The following is a 22,664-nucleotide window of genomic DNA, read 5'->3' on the forward strand; positions in this document are numbered from 1 at the left end:
CCTGCACTAGTGCATTAAATTTCAGTACTACTGAACACAACTGATTACAGCAAATCATCCACTGATCTACCAGTAGATCCCAGTCTACCTCTTGTCTACCCCTACCCTAGATCTGCCCCACCCTTCTAGGGCCCATGCCCCACTCAGGGCAACTTTAAAATCACTATATATATTGCAACATTAAAGATCTGTTTAAAAAACAATGGCAGTGTTAACAGGTAAAAATGACCTTCATAGTACTTAGCAGGCAAAAATGTGCCAGAATAAAATGTCTTTACCAGCTAGCTAGCAAATCACAATTCACAGAACAAGGTGCGATATTGCTGTAGTCACTTAGAAGGCCCAATCTCTTGCTGTCATCAACTGTGCCTCCACCTCCAGAGAAGGGCAGGTTGATACGGAAAGAAGAAGAAGATGATGATAATGATGATAATTTATGCCCCGTCCATCTGTTTCCCATGGGTGGCAATCCCATAGGTACATTGGACATTTAGGGCTTTAAAGTTGATCGCCAACACTTTAAATTGTGCCAGGAAACAAAAAAGCACTCAGTGAGGATGCTGCAGGATAGATCAAACACAGCCCCTCTGGTGCTCACTAACAACCTTGTTGTTGCATTCTGGGTCAGCTGCAGCACCCAGAGACTCTTCTCTTCAAAGGTAGCCACTGCAAGAATCACATGAGAGGAAGCCAACAGTGTTTAAATATCTGTCAGGAGGCAATAGCTGAGACTATGAGGTCCAATCAAGTGCTTGACTCAGGCTGCAGAAATGGATCAGGGAGAATTATTGTGCTTGAGGGAGGAAAGTTTCATTTTATTAGGAAGATTCTGTTTTGCTTACAGGTCAAGGTAGTGCTGCTTCCTCCTCTTGGAAAATTGTCTCATGGCTCCAAAGTCCTCCCCCTCTTCACTCTCCCCCTGGGGAGCAGGGTAAATTTTTGTGGCCGGCAAGAGCCAAGGGGCTACCGTGGAGACAGTCCCAGCAGCCCCTCATTGCCGTTTCCTTCAGCAGCCCGACGAGGAGGAGGAGATGGAGACCACCAACTGCGGAGGATTCTCACAATGTTTTTCTTGGTTGAGGCTGAAAAGACAGGGGTCAACGCAGAAGGAGACTCCACGGTTGCCAAAAATAAAATCAAGAATTGGTACACCATACATCCAGTAGGCGTCAGAGGACCACCTGGGCTGTGATCAGCAGACATTGCCAGATCAAGGGTACGGAAACAAAAACCTCCAGGACACAGGAAGGCAATAAACCAACCTGAGCATCTCAAAAAGGCTGGTCACCTTTAGTGTGTGCTTGAAAGTGGGGCGAGAACAAGGGTCTGTTCTCACGTGCTGCTATCGTGCCGATCACAAGGGCAATGTGAGGTTAAAGTAAGGCTTAACGGGTTAAGGCAGAGATGAGGAGCCTTGGGTTTGCCAGATGTTGTATTCTGACTACCATCAGCCCCAGCCAGCCTCGCCAGCATGGCCAATGGTCAGGGATGATGAGAGTTATAGTCCAGCAACAACTGGAGGGACACAGGTTCTGTTCCCGGGTTGGATATTTATCATTGTACAATATTAATGCACGAGCATGCTAGAATCATTCAGGCAATCAAGCCCATCTTTGTAAGAGGCAAGCTACACAGGTTCCTTGAGGCTGTCAGCCAGGAAACAGGTATGGTCCTCCTAGAAAATCCAGCAGACACCATCCAAAGAATCCAGAAGAGAAGTAGCTGTAAGATATTGCACCAGCAATTGCTGATTGGGAACTAACAGTTGTAACATTGTGGAATGTGCTGTGTAATAGGAAGAGGCCGTGATTCACCTCCCACGCTTAACTATAAGCTATGAGCATTTTGCTTCCTTTGGTTGTCTTCATGTTGGTGCCTCATGAGGGAATCAGGTTGTTGTGGGTTCCAAAGCCTGAAAACAGCGGAACAATTGAGGAGAATTCAGTGGCAAGTGGAAAGGCATTTCCACACACCCTGTGGCTTTATTGGGTGTTTTGGAGGGAGAATCATATACACAGAATGCCTGTTTACAGAGTACCTGCAAGAATGTTTGATAGGTCAAACATTAAGAGTTTCTCAGCTCCAGTCCTAGCAGACACTTTAAGAACAGGCCTCCCTCTCATCCTCTGAAGGGCCAGTCAACTCATTACAGCATTTGTTGAGAAATAACGATGTATTCTGAAAAAAAATTGGTATGTAGCTTGGGACTACAGGGGCACGGTGCTCCAAATCACATCCATACTTGGCTCAGACACCATCAATTCACATTTCCATAGGCTTTTATAGTCTGGGAATTCTTATGCTACTGGATATTAGCCATGATAGGTCAAACAGAACTTCCAAGGTTAGAGGCGGGATATATTTGATTTTCTAGATGCTGTTGACAAACAACAGGGCACCCCTGTTATATTATGTCTGGCCTGTGAGCTTGAAATACATAATTTGCCATATAGCAGGTCAGATTATTTGTCATTCTTGTCTACTACCATCTACTGACTGATGGTGGCTCTCCAGGGTTTCAGGCAGAAGAGGTCTTTCCCATCATCTGCTATTTGATGGCTTTAACTGGAGATGCCAGGGATGGAACCTTATGCATGATAGCTGTACCACCGATTTATGGTTGCTACCCAGAAAGTTTCCCAAAGCATCTCGCTGGCCTTTGCTGGGGACTAGGTGGACCCTTTGTCCATCTAGGTAATCCATAAAGGTAAAGGTAAAGGGACCCCTGACCATTAGGTCCAGTCATGACTGACTCTGGGGTTGCGGCGCTCACCTCGCATTATTGGCCGAGGGAGCCGGCATACAGCTTCCGGGTCATGTGGCCAGCATGACTAAGCTGCTTCTGGCGAACCAGAGCAGCACACGGAAACACCGTTTACCTTCCTGCCACAGCAGTACCTATTTATCTACTTGCACTTTGACGTGCTAGGTTGGCAGGAGCAGGGACTGAGCAATCCCCATCGCGGGGATTCGAACCGCCGACCTTCTGATCGGCAAGTCCTAGGCTCTGTGGTTTAACCCACAGTGCCACCCACATCCCAGGCAATCCTTATGGTTTTGCAAATCATCACACATTTTTCCTATATGAAGAAGCTAAAAGGGTATTTGACAAATTCATAGTGGAGAAAGCTATCAGTGGCTGCTGTTCATGATTGTTACATATTACCTTTGCTACCGTAGGTGGCAAGCCACCGTATGCCATTTGCCGGAGCTGGCAGGGGCAAGGAGCAAGAGAGGGATACTTCATTTATGTCCTGCTTGCAGGGATCCCAAAGGCATCTGGTTGGCCACTGTGAGACCAGCATACGGAACTAGACGGGCCATTGGCCTGATCCAACAGGCTCTTCTTATGTTCTTATATTGTCTGTGTGGTTCTTTTTAAAAGGAAATCATTCCAAAATGATAGGTGCAGAAAATAAAACACGTTGTTGTGACAGGTATGTTGCTGAATGACAACATATGCAAAAATGTCATGTGTAAGAAGCCTGTAATCTTCACAAAACATAAATATCCTCCATGCTTCCTTCTTTTGAGGCTCTTCTGTGAGTCCCTTTGCCCTTTGAGGTTAGATGGGTGGTAAATAGAACAGGGCCCTTTTCAATTGCAGAGCCCAGTCTATGGAATGCCCTCCTTGCGGAAGCATGTATTTTAGCTCCTGATGGAGACTTTAAAATCAATAATAGTAAAATTGCCCAGTTATTTCCCCATTTTTTATAACTGATTTTCATTTGATGGTATCATTCTGCTGGGATTTATTGGCTTTATACTTATTTCTAATCATCTGGAGTTTTTGTTTATTTTAATGGTCTGAGAGGTCATGATGATGTTTCAGAAATGAAGCTAAGCAGATTTGGCTCTGGATGAGACACCACCTGGAAACCTCACGAACACTGCTCTGAGCTTTGTGAAGAAAAGGAGGGGTACAATCCAAATGAATAAACATAGCCAATGCTACTTGGATTTGACACCAACGCAGAGCCCACTCCCTTCAAAAGCTTTTCAAGGGGGCGATGTTGCCTGGGCATAATGGGAGCTGGGGCTCAGCAACGCCTGGAGGGCCACAGATCACCCACTGCTCCATTGCCATGGAACTACACATAACAGAACCCAATGAAGTCACAAGAGAAGGAAATCCATGTTAGGAAGAGAAACCACAGCAGGTTCTAAGAATTCCCATCAAAGCTGGGCATTTCGCTTCTTTGGCTATCTCATTCAGAACCTCCCCGTTGTCGTGCCAAAGTTTTCTAATATCCAGAGGCTCCTCAGATGAGTTAAAGGTAAACAGGAGGAGACATATGACAAGGTATGAAATCGATTCCGCTAACCAACAATGGTCAATGTCAGGAAGGGTTATTATTGATTGTCCGCTGTGGCACTACATGAGGACATTCTAGTTTATTTTATCTTCATTATTTTGGTAAATGGATGGTGTTTTATGTATGTTCCCTGCCATGAGATCTTAGGATAAACGGCACGTTATAGCTATTTTAAATAAATAAAACTCCCAAGAAGCAAGGAAGCTGGGTTTATGGGATGGAAGGGGCTCCAACTCCCCTAATATTTTGGGGGCAGGGGGCTGCACCCCCAATATTGAGGGGGCCATTACCCCCTGCCACCCCTCCTGTACCCCAGTCTCTGCCCAGCAGCCCAGGAACCCAGGAGCCAGGTGAGGGCTGGGACAAGCGAGGGCAATCTTTGCCTTCGCTCGCCCCAGCCTCCACCTGACAGCCCAGGAGGTGGCATAGGCTGGGACTAGCAAGCACAGATATTGTCTTCCGCATGTCCCACCCCCACCCAGCACATGCTGGACAGTGTCACATGACCACACCCCCTCAATGTGTGGGGCAAGTTGGCACCCCTGCCAAGAAGGCACCCACTTTCCATGCAAAACCCATGGAGATGCACCATAAGTGCAACCAAGAAAAGTGCTGGTACCTACTATCTGAGTGGGACTGTTAGGATGTGAGACCTGTGGGAAGCATGAAATGCACACTAGGCAGCTACAAGCTGCATACATGTCTCTGCTATGCCTTTTCGTAGGGCTGTTCATTCACAAAAAATGTTTCTTATCCTGTACATTCTAGCACTTTCCCCCCATCACCTTTCTAACAGCCATAACGTCCAAAAAAAAAAAAAAAGTGCAGTGGAAAACATGGGATAATAGCCACTGGTTGCTAGTGACATTTAACCTCCAAACAAACATATCAGGATGAATATTCAATGAACAGGCAACAGGTTTTATCTCAGTGTCTTATAATAACAATGTCTTTACTTCCACAACACTTTCCTATGTAAGCACACTTGGGGATCTGTAATAAACCATGAATTCTGAAGTAGACACGATACCATGTCCTTTGGAATGCATCCCATGTTAAGCTAAGCCATGGTTAACATAAACCAAGGTTTATAAACCAGCTGCAAACCTTGGTTAATACATAAACCAAAGTTAAGCTGAGGTGCAGGTATGGACAATCAGGCTTAACTGTGCTTAAGTTAAATCAGGGTTCATAAACCATGGCTTAGTGTCACATGCAAACCAGGTTGTGTTTCTACTACTGAGTGCACATACAAGCACTATGTAAGTCCTTAACATCTGTTCAGTCTTGTCTATGCAGTATTAAGGGTTCAGGGCGCTAACACAAACAGCAATACACCAGTAGCGGTCATGATGGTCACGTCATTGTTATTTATTTTGAGTCCATGAAGAAACACAAAACCTTGGCGTATTGCAGCACCATGTTTTATCTGATCGCTATGGACTGCAGTGCTGCAACCAAAAGGGATCCCAAAGGGACTTACTCCTGTAAGCAACAATTGTGTTGTGAGATTGCTCAGATATCCTGACTTTGATGCTCAACAGGAATCCTACTTTCACTTCAGCAGTCGACTACCAAGGGAATTCACAGCCTCATTCCTTCTTTACTTATGCTTTGGTTTTTTGGCAGGGTGACAAGAGCTTTTATCCCTCTCCAATTCTGCCAACATAATCCCACTTCCACAAAGTCAGAAGAGGGCATGAGGAAAGGTGCATCACTATGGGGAAAGTTGCGATTGTGGTAGACAATGGCAGTGCCTTCAGTCGATCAGGCTTTGCAGGAGAGGAAAAGCCAAGGATTTCCATGAAGACAACATACTTGCCTCCCACCGATCCGGGGATGACTCAGGACAAACATCTATCTATTTCCTGTAGTGTCCATGCCAAGGACAGCTCCAGAAGATCCCCAGACCATCCAGTTAGGCATGGCATCATAGTGGACTGGGAAGCTATGGAGAATCTGTGGAGCCATCTCTTCTACTGTGGATTGAGAGTGCCTGTTGAGGACCATCCTATACTGATGAGTGACTCTCCCTCCTGTCCTACTACAAACAGAGAGAAGATGGCAGAGGTGTTTTTTGAGAGCTTTGGTGTCCCAGCTTTACATGTGGCCAACACAGGATTCCTCTCCCTCTGTGCCTGTGGTAGAGTCACTGGACTGAGCGTGGAGGCAGGGGCGGGGGTTTCTCATGTCACTCCGATCTACTCTGGGCAAACCTGGATGGAAGGCACCTACCGACTAGACGTGGCTGGGAGGGCTCTCTGCAAGCACATGCATACCCTGCTGCTGGAGAGTTCCAATGACCCACAGCTTCTTGGGTCCTTGGATAAAAAGTTGGTGGCCTGGCTTACAAAGCAGTACTGCTATGTTTCCATGGACTATGAAAGGGATCTTCAAGGCAAGGCTTGCCAGGACCCTGTGAGCGTTCAGATCCCTGATGGGCACTTGTTAAAGTTAGACAAAGAACGTATTTGCTGCCCAGAGCCACTCTTCAGGCCACATCTGTTGAGCCAGAACTCCCCGGGACTTCATATCTTGGCTTTCCAAAGTTTGCAGAAGTTTCCAGCTGAGTTTCAAGGAGAGCTCATGCATAATGTTGTATTATCAGGAGGCTCCTCATTGTTTCCTGGCTTTCCAGAGAGGATGTGCAAGGAACTGCATGCCTTGCTTCATGGCAGGGGGCACCCCATAAAAATCCTGGCTTCCCCAGCAAGAGGCAAGGCAGCATGGCTTGGGGGCTCTTTGGTGGCCTCACTCAGCTCTTTCAGTGGCTTTTGGATGAATAAAGAAGACTATCAAGAGCATGGGGCAGCTTATGTGCATGAGAAATTCAAGTAGGCAAAGAAAATGCTTCGACTAAGATAAGGCAAAAGCATAATGGGGAAGAGAGAAAACAGTGGCTTTCCAAATGCGATTGTATTTTGTATCCAACCAAAATTTGGTGCTTTGTGTCATATTGATTTCTGCTCTCAGCTCTTTCTCCTTGAAATCAATGGGAGTTAAATAAATGGAGGTCTGATTGTGTGCCTAAACTCTCTATGGAAACAGGTTTTTCTTTAGCAAATGGAAATGGAAATACGAGAAGAGAAAAATGCACGGATACCCATCATTTCTACACTCAAATGGAGATAAAAGGAATTATCATTCATTACAACATGACCAACTTTACACATTATACATTCTACTTATCTGGTCATTCATACCTGTTGCCAATTTTCTAAGAGAAATGAAGAAATAAAAGCAAAACAAAATCAAACATCAAACCATTAACTCAAATGCAACATAAATGTAGTGCTCCTCTGCAATAGCAGAGAAAATCAAAAGTATATTATATTATTATATTATATTATATTATATTATATTATATTATATTATATTATCTCCTTATATATGTAACTACTAGATTTATATTTGTATGAAGATTGCATTGCAGAATCATGGTCTTTCCCATCAGCTGCAAGAAAGAGGTCTCTTTAAAAATAAGGTATCTGTCTGTCACAAGATGTCCTAACTTGATAGCTGAGGACCAAACATAACTGCAAGGCACATAGAGACAGTCTGCTGTGTTAGGTAACTAACAAAATAAATAAATAAAAATTATACTTGGTGTGATTAGCATTTGTTATTATTTATTCATTACCTGCCCTTCACCCTAAGGTCCCAGGGTTGGAACATTAAAACACAATATCAAAAAACACTTTAAACCAACTTAGAAACACAGAAATAAAGTGGGACCTAAATATATATATACCTCAAGTGTCAAAAGCAAGGGCAAGGAGGTGTGTCTTCCTTCAGCATTCTTCAGAAATTATTTAATGAATGTGATATTTTGCACACAAAATTCTGCTTGCAGAAGATAGCTTCCCTTTCCTATTTCAAAAAGTATCATGTCATTTACATCTGGGTCCCAGAGTCACCTCAATTGTCTTCTTCCAAAGCTCAGCCATCAGGGCCCACTGGGAACTGACCATGGTCCTGATCTGCCTTGCTCGCCCAATTGCTACCATTTCCCCAGCAGGCCCCAAGCCCAGGATGACTGGCTGTCATCTATTTTATATGTGAATGGGTTGGGCAACTGAAAAGAAGCAGGCTTCTGTGCCCATTCCATCTAGTTTGGTCCTATTACACTTCAGCTTTTCTACCTTATTAGTCTACAGTCATTTCTGTCTCTCAGCCCCACTTCTATTTTCAAGTCTATCCAAAACGTCTGTCGTCATAAAGTCAGATTAGAGATAGGCCCACTTTGTGCACATATGCCTTAATCAAGTCAGAGAAGTGGGCATCCCATTCAAATACCAGGCTCCCTGCTTAGATGTGACCTTTGGGCCATGCCTATTACTATAGGGGAATTGAATCACAGGAAACAGCAGAAATCTATCATGCTCCCCTCCTGCTGAGCACTTTGAATTATCTCTCCAATACATTTGTGTCCAAAATAGAATCCAGTGATACTACTTGTATTATTAAGTTTGAATGCTTTCAGTTCCTACGGAAAAGAACTGTAATCATGAGAGCAGAGACAAAGGATTGTTAAATGCTGAAGACCCCAAAGAGAAGACACTAAGAGCCATTTTCATGTGTGAATTTTTCCCCTTCCTGCCATGGAGATTTAGTTGTACATGGCTTCAGGGCCTTCTATGTGGTAGCTCCCCTCCCCCTCCGATTGTGGATGTTTCTCCTCATGGGATTGTGTTTCTTCCCCGTAGTGGCATATTTTCACCGACAGCTAAATGCAACATTCATTTGTTCAAGTCTTTGGGAAGGGTGATTGGCACAGAATTATTTATCTCTACTTGCTGGATTGGGCAAAAATTCAATAAACAGCAAGTAGTTTGGGGCCAAATGGAAATTCAGATCTCCCAATAACTTTTTGAAAGTTTAAAAGCGGACATGGGGGTGGGCAGATGAGATTTGAGTCCTGATGCTTTGGGGTCTAATCCTTTTCCTTGCACCATTTCCCCCAATCAAAACACCCACAGGAGAAGAAAAAGGACAAACAAGTTCCTCATATCTTTTCTTTCCCATCTCCAGCAAGGTTATTAGCTCCATGTCATTTTGATCAGAGAAATGGCTGTCTCCCAGTTTAGACACTCTGTTAGGTGTTTTGAGCAACCTTCCAAAAAAAGAAAAAGAAAAAAAAGATACTGGGAGATCCAGTCATGGCTCACATCAAGTTAGGCCTTCCGTTTCCCCCTATCAAAGCTTGTCTGGATGGTATTGCTCCAAATCAGTCTTTGCCGACCAGATGGATAGCAGGGACTCATGGGAGTTGTAGTCCTAAACATCTAGAAGCCACCAGATTGCTCTAAATCCTGGGAACATGATAATAAATATAACCTCCTGCTTAGCAATCAATGCTGTCTCAGCACTGTATTACATAATGGATTGCTGGAAGACAAGCAGCCCCATGTAAATCAATAAAGAACTGTTAGGTCTTAACATTGTTTTGTTCAACCTTCCCTGAGAGGTGTGGAAGTTCAGAGTAGCCTTGATGGTTCTCCAAACAAGGCAGCATATCTTCAGGGTTCTTCTGACATCACTTGAGCAGCATGAGATGCAACTTACCCTACGGCTCAACTCCCCTCTAGGTAAATGTGACGTACCCTTCTACAGCCCTGCTATAGTGAATAATCCGTAAGTGGCCACATCAATATGTGAAGAAACTTGAACAATGTAAATACCTGAGAGAGAAATTGAAAGGGAAATGGGATGGACAGAGCCAGACCAATAGTCCATCTAGCTCTGTATTGTTTACACAGCCTGGCAGTGGCTCTCTGGGATTTCAGGCTGTGAGGCTTTCCCAGCTGTACCTGGTGACACCAGGGACTGAACCTGGGACTTTCTGGGTGCAAGGCAGGTGCTCACCCACTGTGCTAGAGCCCTTCCTTGAATGCACAGGATATCGAATACGGTTTGGATTAACTCCCTTTTGACAAATAGAAGGGAACTCAGGTAAAATCCGTGGGGACGCGGGTGGCGCTGTGGGTTAAAGCCTCAGCGCCTAGGACTTGCCGATCGAAAGGTCGGCGGTTCGAATCCCTGCGGCTGGGTGCGCTCCCGTTGCTCGGTCCCAGCGCCTGCCAACCTAGCAGTTCGAAAGCACCCCCGGGTGCAAGTAGATAAATAGGGACCGCTTACTAGCGGGAAGGTAAACACCGTTTCCGTGTGCGGCTCTGGCTCGCCAGAGCAGCGATGTCACGCTGGCCACGTGACCCGGAAGTGTCTGCGGACAGCGCTGGTTCCCGGCCTATAGAGTGAGATGGGTGCACAACCCTAGAGTCTGTCAAGACTGGCCCGTACGGGCAGGGGTACCTTTACCTTTACCTTTTACAGGTAAAATCCATCTGAGATGCATCACTTTAGAGGACTCTAGGACCACCTGAAGAAGGACGCCTGCATGACAGCCTAATATAATGCCTCCCCATTTGGGACCTTTAGCAGCATACATTATTGATCTGCTGTTGCATTGTTGAGCCCATGCCATTTTCTCTCCAGGATGGAATCCTTCCAGGATCCAAATGTCTCTCCTTCCTTCTCCATCAGCACTGGGAGCTTTTCACATTGAGCAACCTTTGCAACCATACAGCCTGGCATAATGAGATGCATTTTCTCCTCTTCCTCTGCCTACTGAGACTCCTGCTGAGGCAAGCAGAAGCTGATGCTACCTTAGCCTATTAATACTTTCCCAGATAAAGCACCTCCATACTGGGAGGGCTGCACCTGTTGAATTTTTGCCCGTCATCCTGCTGTTAAACAACCTCTTCTAGAAGAAAAGTCAGCAGCCCTATTTTGAATCTTTCATTTAATTGGCAACCTTCTGGTCTAAACATTTGGGCTTTTTTATAGCAACTAAGGAACTTTCTTTTAATTTTCTGAAATGATTTAATTTTTTTTGACACCCATCTCCTTAAAGAGTGCATAGCCAAGCACATATATTGATGTGGCTCATACGTTAACTGAAGGAAGATCATGGAAGGAAATTTTGCAGCCTCTTTTCTCCAAAAAGTCTCTCTGGAGGGTCAGCTCTGCCAGTTCTCTTCCTGTAATCCCTCCCTCCATCCCAGACTTTTAACAGGCAAAAATTTAGCAGGTAAAGCGTTGTTCTAGAATAGGGATGAGGTGATATGAAAAGTCCAATGAACTGAACTTCTGCATTGCAAACAATAGTGCAGAAGCCCTGTGAGGAAAAGAACAGTTGGCAACACTTCTGCCCTTCACAAAGAACACAGTCCTCAGTTAAATCCACCCTAGTTTTAGGAAATATTTCAGGTCTACTTAAATCCTCATTTTCACCCAGGGAAAAAAAATGAAATGGCAAAAATCATTTGCTGTTTCAGGCTCTGTTGACATTACTGGCTTGAAACACAGTTATTTTGTTCATTATCTCAATTCAGAGCAAAGCTGGTTTGGGGAAAAAAATGCATCAATGCACATTATTTCAGGGCAGATATGGATTGTGGCTAATGTCTTGTGTACACTTCTTGGTAAACCCGTGATGGCAGCACACTGGATGCAGAGTAAACAGGTGTGTGCACACCCAATCACAGTCTTTTTCTTTTCTTTTTTTTACAGCTAACATAATGCTTGAGGGTAAGGAGTACCATATGAATCTTCTCCAACCATTAAATATTGACCTTGAAAGACCCAGAAATATTTTCACATGCATGCATAGGCACAGGTGCACCTGACATTTCACCTGAAAGGCCAAGTCTCTGCGATTTCCTCTCATCCTAAATGAGAGAAAGCATTTAGGCACAAAAATGAAATTGTTTTGCACATTTAAGGGGGGGGGGAGGAAAACAAAACTATTCCCAGGAAGTTTTCTCGTTCATTATTCTCTAAGATTTTCTCACACACATCGGGTTTAACATGGAGGGCACTCAACTGCAAACATAAAACACTGGCAGAAGGTTTTAAGAGGGTTCACAGTGTTAGGTTTTGCTAAGACTTTCTGCCTTTTAGCTACAGAAATGGAGCTTGCAAAAAGAAACAAATGCTGTACAGTTAAGCTCAGTGATTAATTCTCTGCTAGGAGCATATTCAGTTAAATAGATGCCCATCTTGCACTCACAGATTATCCCTGAAAAACAGATTCTCATCTCAAACAGATTTTTTTATCCTTATGGAATTAATGACTTTTTTTCCACCAAATCACTTTGGATTTGTGGAGTCTGACTACAGCCATTTCCTAGGAGGCAACAACTTCTGAATTCATTGCTGAGAACAATCAAAATTGTTATTCATAATAATATCAACCACTGGGGGAAAATTAGTAATACTATCATATAAATAATGAGATGTCACAAACAAATGAACCCAGTTACAATGCTTCCAGGGTACGTGAAACATAGGATGAGAAAAGATTGGATGTCTTGGTGTCACAGATGTTGACAATGTTGCAATTGGGTCTCAGAGTAGACCTAATGAAATTAATGAACAACTAACTTAGGTCCACTAATTTCAGTAGGTTTACTGTGACTAAAACTAAGTTTGATACAACCCAACAATAGCTAAAGAAGGCATGAAATATAGTGGTGATGAAGAAAATAAGATGATTCAATAGAACTGGGCACCATTTATTCTGTACTGGAATCAAGATAAATCTAATGAAATAACTAGTGTGGACACATTAAGTATGATATACTGTTGTGAATAGATTTAAGCAAATGTAAATGTAAATAAATTTACAAATAATAATAAACAACAGACATAATATGTCATCTTAATTAGCTAGAAAATAGGATGGAATCAGAGTTTCAAAATGATGGACAACAACATCAGTGTCTGAACTTTCCTAACATTATCAGCACCTGAAAAGGGAACTTGGACCCCTGGAGGTTCCACAAACAATGCCCTTTAGAGATGTTGCATTCATACCTTTGAGAACATTCCTAGTTCTGCTGGAAATGACAGAACCCAAACTGACCTGTTCCTCCACTGAGCTCACCCCCCCCCCCATGCTGCAAAGCAAAATTGGGAGTGGGAGCGGGTGGGAGACAGGAATGATGGAGGAACAGAGCAGGAGAAGGTATGACTGCACCTGTTCTCCTACAGTGCATTTCTATATACATCTCCTCAAATGCGTCCTACTTTATTCAGTGGAACTTATGCCTAGTAAGTGTGGTTAGGATTGCAGCTACAGATGCAGAACTTTTAAAGGTGTATAGAAAACATTCGGGTTGTAAACTGGCAACTCTATTCACAAACTCACTATCAAGCCTAGAAAGTTTTTCTACTGGATATGAGGCAAAGTGATTCACAAGTCCTCAGACATTAGAGGCACTGGAAAGAACAGTGACCCAAGTGGACTGTCTCTAAAAGCCTTATTCCAGTTTGGAGAAAAATAAAATGAATTCATTATATCTATATTTTTGTTTGTGAAATAAAAACTTCAGCTTTTCTCTTGAGAACCATGAGAACCATACACACAGGAATACAATTGCACTATGTGCCTCATTGACTGGATGCCTAATTATTGCCTACTTATTCATCCTGGGATATTCACACATGAACTAATGTTCCATTATAAAGAGTTGGATGCAAAGAGTGATTGAGGGCTAATTAAAGCTGTCAGTGTCAAAACATATATTACTGGCTCCATTCATGCCCATATCAGAATGAATGCACACCTACCAGTTTGGTTTTATCCATGGCTGACAGGACAGCAGTGTTGAGTTGCTCCAAGGCAGACAGGATATGCCTGTATTCTCCAAGGTAGTCCGAGAAATACTCTGCAGTAGGAGAAACAGCTTGTGAAGATTTCAAAATGGCAGGCCAGTTTTGTCCCACACCCGCTTTTTAAAGAAATGTTGCCTCTACTAATATTTACATCTGTGTTGTCATTGCTGGAGGGAGTGGCCAGTAGTATCATAGAGTACATAGGAACACAGGAAGCTGCCTTCTACTGAGTCAGACTTATTGTTCCATCTAGCTCAGTATTGTCTACACGGACTGGCAGCAGCTTCCCACACATTCAGGCAGGCTCTCTCTCAGGTATATCTGGAGATGATGTGGATTGAACCCGGGTCCCTCATCATGCAAGGAAGATGCTCCACTGCTGAGCTACATCTCTCCCCCAAAGTATCTCTTCTCTACCCTGAAGTACGGCGTATTGTATCACCAGGAAACCTCTTTTTTGTCTAGTGCCCCATCTTGGGGGGGGGGGGAATAAACTTCAACAGAGGAGCAAAAGCCACATGCTTTGTGGGCACTTACTGAATAACATGCCTAGAAGTACATTTTTCATAGCAAGGAAGTAAATGGCCTACTTACCGCAGAACTTCTCCGTCTCTAAATTGCTGCAAGAGACCGAGAAAAAAAGAAAAGAAACTCAGATGAGATGATGGGTCTAAACCTTAGATGAGAAACAGGTGCTGTAATCGGATGAAAGAGGAACCATATTTTCAGACAGCACTCTAAGCGAAGCCATGTCTCAGCTCACAACAGGGCAGCAGAGGAGGACCAAAGAGGCCACACTCTCCTCTCTGGCAGCTCGCACATTCAGACATTTGCACTAAGCAGGTCGTGGACTGCAATAGGACAGGGGTAAAAATGGAGGAAGTGGGGAAAAGCCACCCACCACCCACTTTGGTCACACAGCAATCCAGCAAGGTTTAGGACATTGTGTAACTCCTTCAAAGGAATCTCCACCACCTTCACCACAACAGGACCGCTTTGTAAAGGGTAAGACTTCCAGCGCTCTCATATGCCAATGCAACGTGACCGATCTTTTCTCTCCCGTCTGAGCTTCTGGCACCCATACATTTTACATTTTTCACAGTGCAGCTTTCAACCTTCTGTCTCAGTAATGACATTGTGCCACCTTTTCTTTTTAATGAAAATAGATGCCTCACTTAAGCCAGCTTTTTTTTTAAGGAAAAGGGCGGAAAGGTACATTACGGAGGAATTTTATTGCACAGCCAGTGGCATAATAGTAATAACAATAATGATAAAAACCACTCCATGCAGCCCTTATGCGATATATACTGAAAAGACACTGAGCACAGATGAAGGATGCAATTCTGAGCACTTCCACCTGGGAAGAAAAGCCACTGGACCTCCAGAACGAATTACCGGTAAGTACTTAACCCAAGATACCACTGTAAGTGCTCATTAAATAGCATAGCCTCCAAAATTCCTCAGATGCAAATAGGGACTATTTTATTTTATTTTATTAGTTGGTAGATTTTAAAAAAATACGCACCAATAAATAAATTATAGAAAGTGGCAAGAATAGATGTGGATGCATGAAGCATTAAAAAAATATATATCAAGACTCCCTGCGCTCTGCTCTCCCTTTCCTCCTACCCAGGGCAGCCCTGTCCTCTACCTGCCCCTCAGTGTCACATGGGTCTAGGCCTTGGCTGCAACAGCCTCTCTCCCACCTCACCTGCTCTCCAGCAGCTGCTCTGAGCTGCCCAAGAGAGGGAGGGGGGCTTGCAATGGTGGTCATGGAGAGACCGTGGAGAGGCAATGGTATACTCCCTCGCAGCAGCAGCTGCAGCAGCCACAGCTGCCGTCACTGAGGGCAAGTGCTGGCTCATTCTCCTCCCCAAGCTTGGTGGTGGCAGCACTGGCGAAGGAAATAGGGACATTCCAGGATCAAATCAGAAGCTGGGGCGACTTTTGTAATTCCAGCACTGTCCCCGGAAAATCGGGACACTTGGAGGGTATGAAATAGCCAATGTCACCCAATCTCCCTGCAAACAAATCAGAATGAGTGCAAGGATTTATGCCTGCACAGCAGAACTCCTCTCCCCCCACCCATCTTCCTCCCCTAAATCTGTTCTTTGAGGTTCCCCAAACCCTCTGGTGCTGATTTGGGGAGGACACAACATGTGCAGGGAAAGGAAGGGATAATTTATCCCTGTTTACTGGAGCAGGTTATTTACTCCCCCCACCATTTGCACTGATGGAGCCATTCTTTGCCTAGACCATCCTATGCCTGTTGAAAACGTTGCGCATTATTATTTAACCTTAGACTTTTGGCTTCCTCTAAAATTGTGTCTGATGGCTGCCATCCAGTTAATAGTAAAACACCAGAACAATCCCCACATATAAAAACTGAACACTCCTGATAAGGCCCACTTCCCTAAGGGAGCCAACTGCACTCGGCACTTATCTAGCCCTTTTCATCTTCTGAATTTGTAACAAACATTAACCAATTAATAATTAAAATGCTGAATTATTCAATGCACAGGCAAACCTTGAGGAAAACCAGGCAGAGAGGTCTTTGCCCAGGACTTTAAAACAGAACAGAATCTAAACAGAAAGATGGTTTTCACTTCATTTTGACTTTGTTCTCAGTACTAATACTAATTCTGTAACATGTTCAATGTAAAAAGTGATTTACAGTTTGTTTTTTTAGAAGACACCATTCCTAGCACAGGACAGAAGTACATCAGAAGAGTCAAAGTAGCTCAGGGGGGAAGTCCTATCTAGTCTAGCATCCTCTTCTCACAGTGACCACCCACATGCCTGTTGAAAATATGTGAGCAGGACATAAGTATTCTAATCAGGAAAACTAGTGTGATAAGTCCCATGCTTAAGTGCAGCCAATGTCATTGCATTATGCCCTCTGGAAGCTCAACGCAAGCAGGACCAAAAAGATACCAGAACATTTGTGACATAAAAAGCTTCCAGGATTTCAGCAACACAGCATTTGACTATTCATGGTCTACTGTGGTAAGAGCAATCAACAAAATGCTGGGTATTATAATATCTATGGATCCAACTTTTAAATTACATTACATGTCTCATACTAGCAGAGTTTCAAGACATCGTATTCAGTCTTTTAATGACAGCTCACCTGGTGTTCCATAAGCATTGGAAAGACGATGCCATAGCTAGAGATTGGCCAAGAGTGTGGGAGACTATGAAATTAGTCACACTAACAGTTCGATCCTGTGCATGTTGACTCTGGAGTAAGTCCCATTGTGCTCATTTGTGCCTACTCCCAGGTAAATATGCATAGGATTGCAGCAGTGGCAAAGTTTGGGTTTTCAAATTTTGGAGGCACCCTCTGTGATGCTACAATTTGCTCCTTCATCTCTCATGCTCTGTGCTAGATCACTGTTGTGGGTCCTCCTGCATTGTGGTTGAACCAGTAGCGCAACCCTAAAATCGCCTCTGGATTACAGCCTGTTTTAATGAGATCTGCTTACAAACCACGAAGGATCAATCAGCCTCAATTGCTCAAATAATCTTTTATTAAAGGAATATAAACTGGTGGATACACTTCTCCTGTGGCCCTATTTGTTGTAAATGGTGTAAGGGAACTCCACTGTGAAAAGTGTCTGATATATGGCACTTGTGTGAAATCTGAGAAATTCAGTAAAACAAATAAAGCAAAACAAAATATTTAAACGTTCTTCCAGGCCCAGATTGGCTTGCTAGAGGCATTTCATTTCTACAAAACCTGAAGGGGGAAGGAGAGACATTGCTGTACCTGAAGGGGGAAGGAGAGACATTGCTATTCCCCCGCCTCCACCCTTGTTTTATTGATGTGTTGCCTGCATACGATGGTTTTGCTGTTCCCTGCACTGCCTTTCATTATAACCATTCTATTGCTTTTTGTATTAATTGTTTCTCATTTTTATTTAGTTCATTTTAAAATGTACAAACTGCCCTTTGTTCAAACATGGATTTCAGCATGGAAAACGTTAAAAAAAATCTGCAGATACAGTTATACAGGGGAACCAGCAACACAATAAATTAAGGAGGAATGAAACCAATGCACTCAAAGAATACAGTGCTGGTACTAGTCATACTTTCCTTGAGAGGCGGGTCAGCACCAGCCTTCAGGAAGCCTTCAGTATGATGCCCCAACCTGCTAATGCACACACACACCAACGTGCCAACAGAGTATTCCCACCCACCACCACCTCTGCTGCCGCCGCCATGGAAGCAGGGAGGTATTTTAATGGAGGGCTCCTGTTAAAAGCTAACTTCCCATCCACTGCCATCTTGAAGTCTAGATCCATAGGGCTGGCAGGGAGCAGTGGCACAGCTGAGTCAGGCCAGTAAAGGAGTCCTTCTGAGCCCCTTGGACACCTCAGCCAGTGAAGTGCCAGACCTGGCTTACTGCTAGCATGGTGGCTGCAGGCAATCCACACTGAAGAATGTTCTAAACCCTTAATTGATGGGGGTTTTTTTTTAACTCTTGTTGTTCTCTACCTTGTAAACTTCAAGGCCGAAAGATGGGATATAAATATTTAAGTAAACAAACACAAGAGGCAGCCCCGAGTGTAACTGCAGGTATGTGTTATGAGCTTTTGTGATCACAGTCTAAAAGCCACAAACACACACCAAACCCCTGGTGTGAATTAGTACTAAGTATATAGGACAAAATCCAACCATCTCCACCTCCCAGCAGCAGAATGGATACCCTCTCCTATTATTGTTGGTATTTCAATTAACTAATTGCCTTGAAACGACCATTTCAAGGTGATTAAAGATAATTAAAAACAGTTAAAATACATAAAATACATGCTTTTGATACCATCAACCATAGCATCCTTCTGGGCCACCTTGCTGGGATGGGACTTGAAACTGCTGGGAGATGTTGTCTGGAGTTTTGGGTCTAATGTCACCAGTATGCTGATGACACCCAGCTCTATTTCTCCTTTCCATCTGGTTTTAAACAATTTTTGTACATGTATATAGTTTTGATTCTCTTAATGTTTAATTGTTTTCATGGTTGTTGTTTTTCTATATTTTTAGCGATTCTTGTTTTTATCTGTAAGCTACCTTGAGTCCTCTATGGGGGGAAAGGTGGGGTATGAAGAAGGAGGAGGAGGAGGAGGAGGAGGAGGAGGAGGAGGAGGAGGAGGAGGAGGAGAAGAAGAAGAAGAAGAAGAAGAAGAAGAAGAAGAAGAAGAAGAAGAAGAAGTAGTAGTAGTAGTAGTAGTAGTAGTTTGCACCAGCAGCTTTAACTTGCACCAGTAGCAAATTGGCAGACACTGTAAATCCCACAAGCAAGGCATTATATACTGGCTTGTCCTCACAAGCAACCTAGCCGCAGTGTTCATACATAGGAGATAAATCATGCTGGGCCTGACCAAATCAATTTCCTTGCCCAATCTGATTGTGAAGATTGCCTCTCTTACAGTGTCAGCATCAGATAACTTATCCAGAAGAGATGCTTTTTGTTCTCATTTGTGCAGCCCTTTCTTCACATCAGGCAAGGGCAGTGAAAAGTCACTCAGACATGTTAACGTTCCATTCTAGGAAATCAGCAGCCTGCCAGCTCGAGAAACTCATTAGGAATGATCTTCATTGCACAAATACAATTCCAAGCTCTCTTCTTCCTTGGATTTCCTTCGGCGACTCCCTCCGGAGCCAGCCATCTCACCACACCACCTCCATATTCTTCAGGCACCTTCAATTACCTTTCAGAGTACCCTTTGTTGCCTGAGATTAATCTAGGTTAATTTAATCACTTCAGGGAAATTGCTTCAGGCCCGGGTTGAGGCATCGTTAAGGGAAGCGAAGCCCCCCTAGTGCCCAAGGTGTGATATTTCAGAAGGTAAAGCACATTATTCCCACGGCTCTTGGTGCCATTGACAGCAGGGGGTGGGGGCAAAAAAAAAACCCCCAGCTCTCAAATATGCACAAAACATTGTGTGCTGTTTGTACCTCCCCATCTCCAGGCTCTCAGAGGATGTACTGCAAGAGACGGCTGCTTCCACTTCCTAATCACTTACAAAAGAGCAGTCCTAGGTACTGTTATTCTGACTAAATTTAGATCTGTATTGTGACAGGTATTTCTCCCACCGCAACATTCTGCTTCCCACCAGTTCCTCTGTCACTCTATTTCTCTGAGTACAGGGTGTCTTTTGCTTTCTCTGGGACCATAACACTCCAGTGAAGAGGTCTACAAAATGTACAGGGTCCCATCCATGCCCCCTTCCAGGATATGCCATTCCATTCTGCCTCCCTGCTACTTTTGCATCCTGCCCATTCCCCTAGGCAGGCAGTATTCCTTAGCCACTAAGCATGCTTTGTTCTCTTTCGGCTATCCGCCCCCCAGTTGTCTCTCTCCCCCCCCCCAATTTTTAAAATTGTACTTTCACAGAACAGGGGTTTTCCCCAAGCCTCCTCTAGTGCACAGATGGTGCTGTTTGGGCTACATAAGGATCCACACTCAGAGAACCGAGTTTGCTATTAGTATACAGTCGTACTTTGGTTGTCAAACGCCTTGGTACTCAGACGTTTTGTCTCCCAAATGCCACAAACCCAGAAGTGAGTGTTCCGGTTTGTGAATGTTTTTTGGAACATCCTGCCGGCTTCCGCAGCTTCTGATTGAGTGCAGGAAGCTCCTGCAGCCAATCAGAAGCCACACCTTGGAATCAGGGACGCGGACTTATAAAAAATATTGGGGGGGCCCGGGAAAGCTCATGAATAATAAATAAGCTCATGAATATGCAAATAAAGTGGCGCCGCCTCCTCGTGAGCGAATAGGGGAGAGCGTGCTGCGCCTATTAATCAGCTCCAAAGGAAATTGGGTGGAGCTTTTGCTCGGGAGGGAGGGCAGGAGGCATGCAGCCCGCCCCTCCCTGTGCATTTTGGGCTGGGGGAGGGGCGGCGATGGCGCTCTGCTGGAGGGGCGCCGGAGATTATTGGGGGGGCAGAGCCCCCCCAAACGAATTTTTGAGGGGGCTCGGGCCCCCTCAAGCCCCATGGAGTCGGCGCCTATGCTTGGAATGGTTTTTGAACCATTCCGAGAGTTGAACAGACTCCCAGAACTGATTAAGTTCGACAACCAAGGTACCACTGTATAGGGTATGAGGACTATATTGTTGTACCGCTTCTCATCTTGCCCCTCTGTCCTCCCCTCTTCTTTTCACAAGGACAATGAATAACCGAACCATACATCTTTTTTAATTGGTTCAGAGATCTGCACATCCCCATGCAGGGTGAATCTGCTATGAAACTGATGAAGGTTTTTTTTAAAAAAAAAAAAGGGTCTGGTAGACCCCATTTGAGTGGCACGACTCAAATTAGTGTGTTTTTTTTTGTTGTTGTTCTATATATCACAACAATCCCAGAGTTATACAGTCAGTAGCACAGATGGTATAGAAGTATGGTGATCTGTCATGGAACAACCCCATTGAAGAAGATAACAGTGGTTACCCAGACCTCGTTGCTGGTTGCGAAGGGGCCCCAAAATGTAGGTCCACCACTGTCCCCTTGAGCTTATTGCAGGCATCCCTTGAAAATTGGAAAGGGGCATGAAGCGTGATGTTATATGTAGGAAACCTGTCAAGATGGAGTACATTATCTATGTGGGGTGTCTAGGAAGGAATATTTTCCTTTATATTTTGTAAACCACTGGTGAGCTCATTTTTGCGTAGTCAAACTGAACTTTTGAAGAATGCTTGCTATGTTGAATGTAGAATTTCTAACATGGGAATGACCAGGTTTTACACCTACATGACCTCTGGCTTGAAAACCTTTTATGAATTAATCCCAAAAGACAAGATGTGCTACTCCTGAGATGTGAGAAAGGCACTCAGCGCACGGCCTCAGGCACCCTGTCATTCAGGGATGCCACATCTAGGTGATAAATCAGTGTTGGGTTAAGGAATTAAACCATTCTGAAAGAAGAAAAAGAGGCCCTGGATTCCTCAGCCAGCAAATTTTAATGCATTTTTGAATTGCTTTTGTTTCAAATGTTCATATGCCACTTTCCCACTTAAAATTCTGTGCAGTGGCTTGCAAACAAACTGTAAACTTATACAAGCTGCAGATGGCAAGTGCCATCTTTTTAAAAAGGGCAGTTCCTTCTATGCAGAATAGAATAAGGAATTCACTTTCTACCCTGATACTTGTTTGCAACACTTGCATCATGTAATGACAACATAGGCTTCCCCCATAGCTTTCCCCTCTCATATGTAAATACATGCATTTAATTGTTTTAATCTACAACACATGCATTTAATTGTTTTCTTAATATTCCTTCAATTAGCAATTTATGTATTCATTTTAAAAATTATTTCCCACCCTGTACCTGAAGGTCATGGGGCAGATTGCCACAATAAGCAGTGTTAAGTGGAATACAACCCAGAAACACAATTTAAATAATAAAGAACACTGAAAAGTAATCTACAGTATGCTATGGTTGTCCCACATATTACAGTGGTGTCCCTTGGCAGAGGGGAGAGGTGGCACCTCAGTGGTAGGGCATCAGTTTTGCAAGTGGAAAGTCTTAGCTTCACTCATTGGATCTCCAGTTAGGATTGGAAATGACCTTTCTGTGAAACTCTGTAGAGAGCTGCTCCCAGCTGCTATAAACAGTACTAATCTAGATGGTGTGACTCAAAATAAGGCAACTTTTTACCATCACCA

At 43.9% G+C, this 22,664-nt stretch overlaps 1 protein-coding gene across 1 annotated transcript in view; it reads right to left on the reverse strand.

The window, feature by feature from the left end:
* Positions 1-22,664, reverse strand: part of NECAB3 (N-terminal EF-hand calcium binding protein 3) — an 82,045-nt gene that overhangs the window by 24,037 nt on the left and 35,344 nt on the right. The window contains exons 4-5 of the mRNA XM_028734877.2: positions 14,589-14,614; positions 13,950-14,047 (exon numbers count right to left, since the gene is read on the reverse strand). Of these exons, the coding sequence (XP_028590710.2) occupies positions 13,950-14,047; positions 14,589-14,614 (124 nt within the window). The remainder of the gene's footprint in view (positions 1-13,949; positions 14,048-14,588; positions 14,615-22,664) is intronic.

Source organism: Podarcis muralis, chromosome 5 (genome assembly GCF_964188315.1).
Source record: "Podarcis muralis chromosome 5, rPodMur119.hap1.1, whole genome shotgun sequence".
Classification (NCBI taxonomy): domain Eukaryota; kingdom Metazoa; phylum Chordata; class Lepidosauria; order Squamata; family Lacertidae; genus Podarcis; species Podarcis muralis.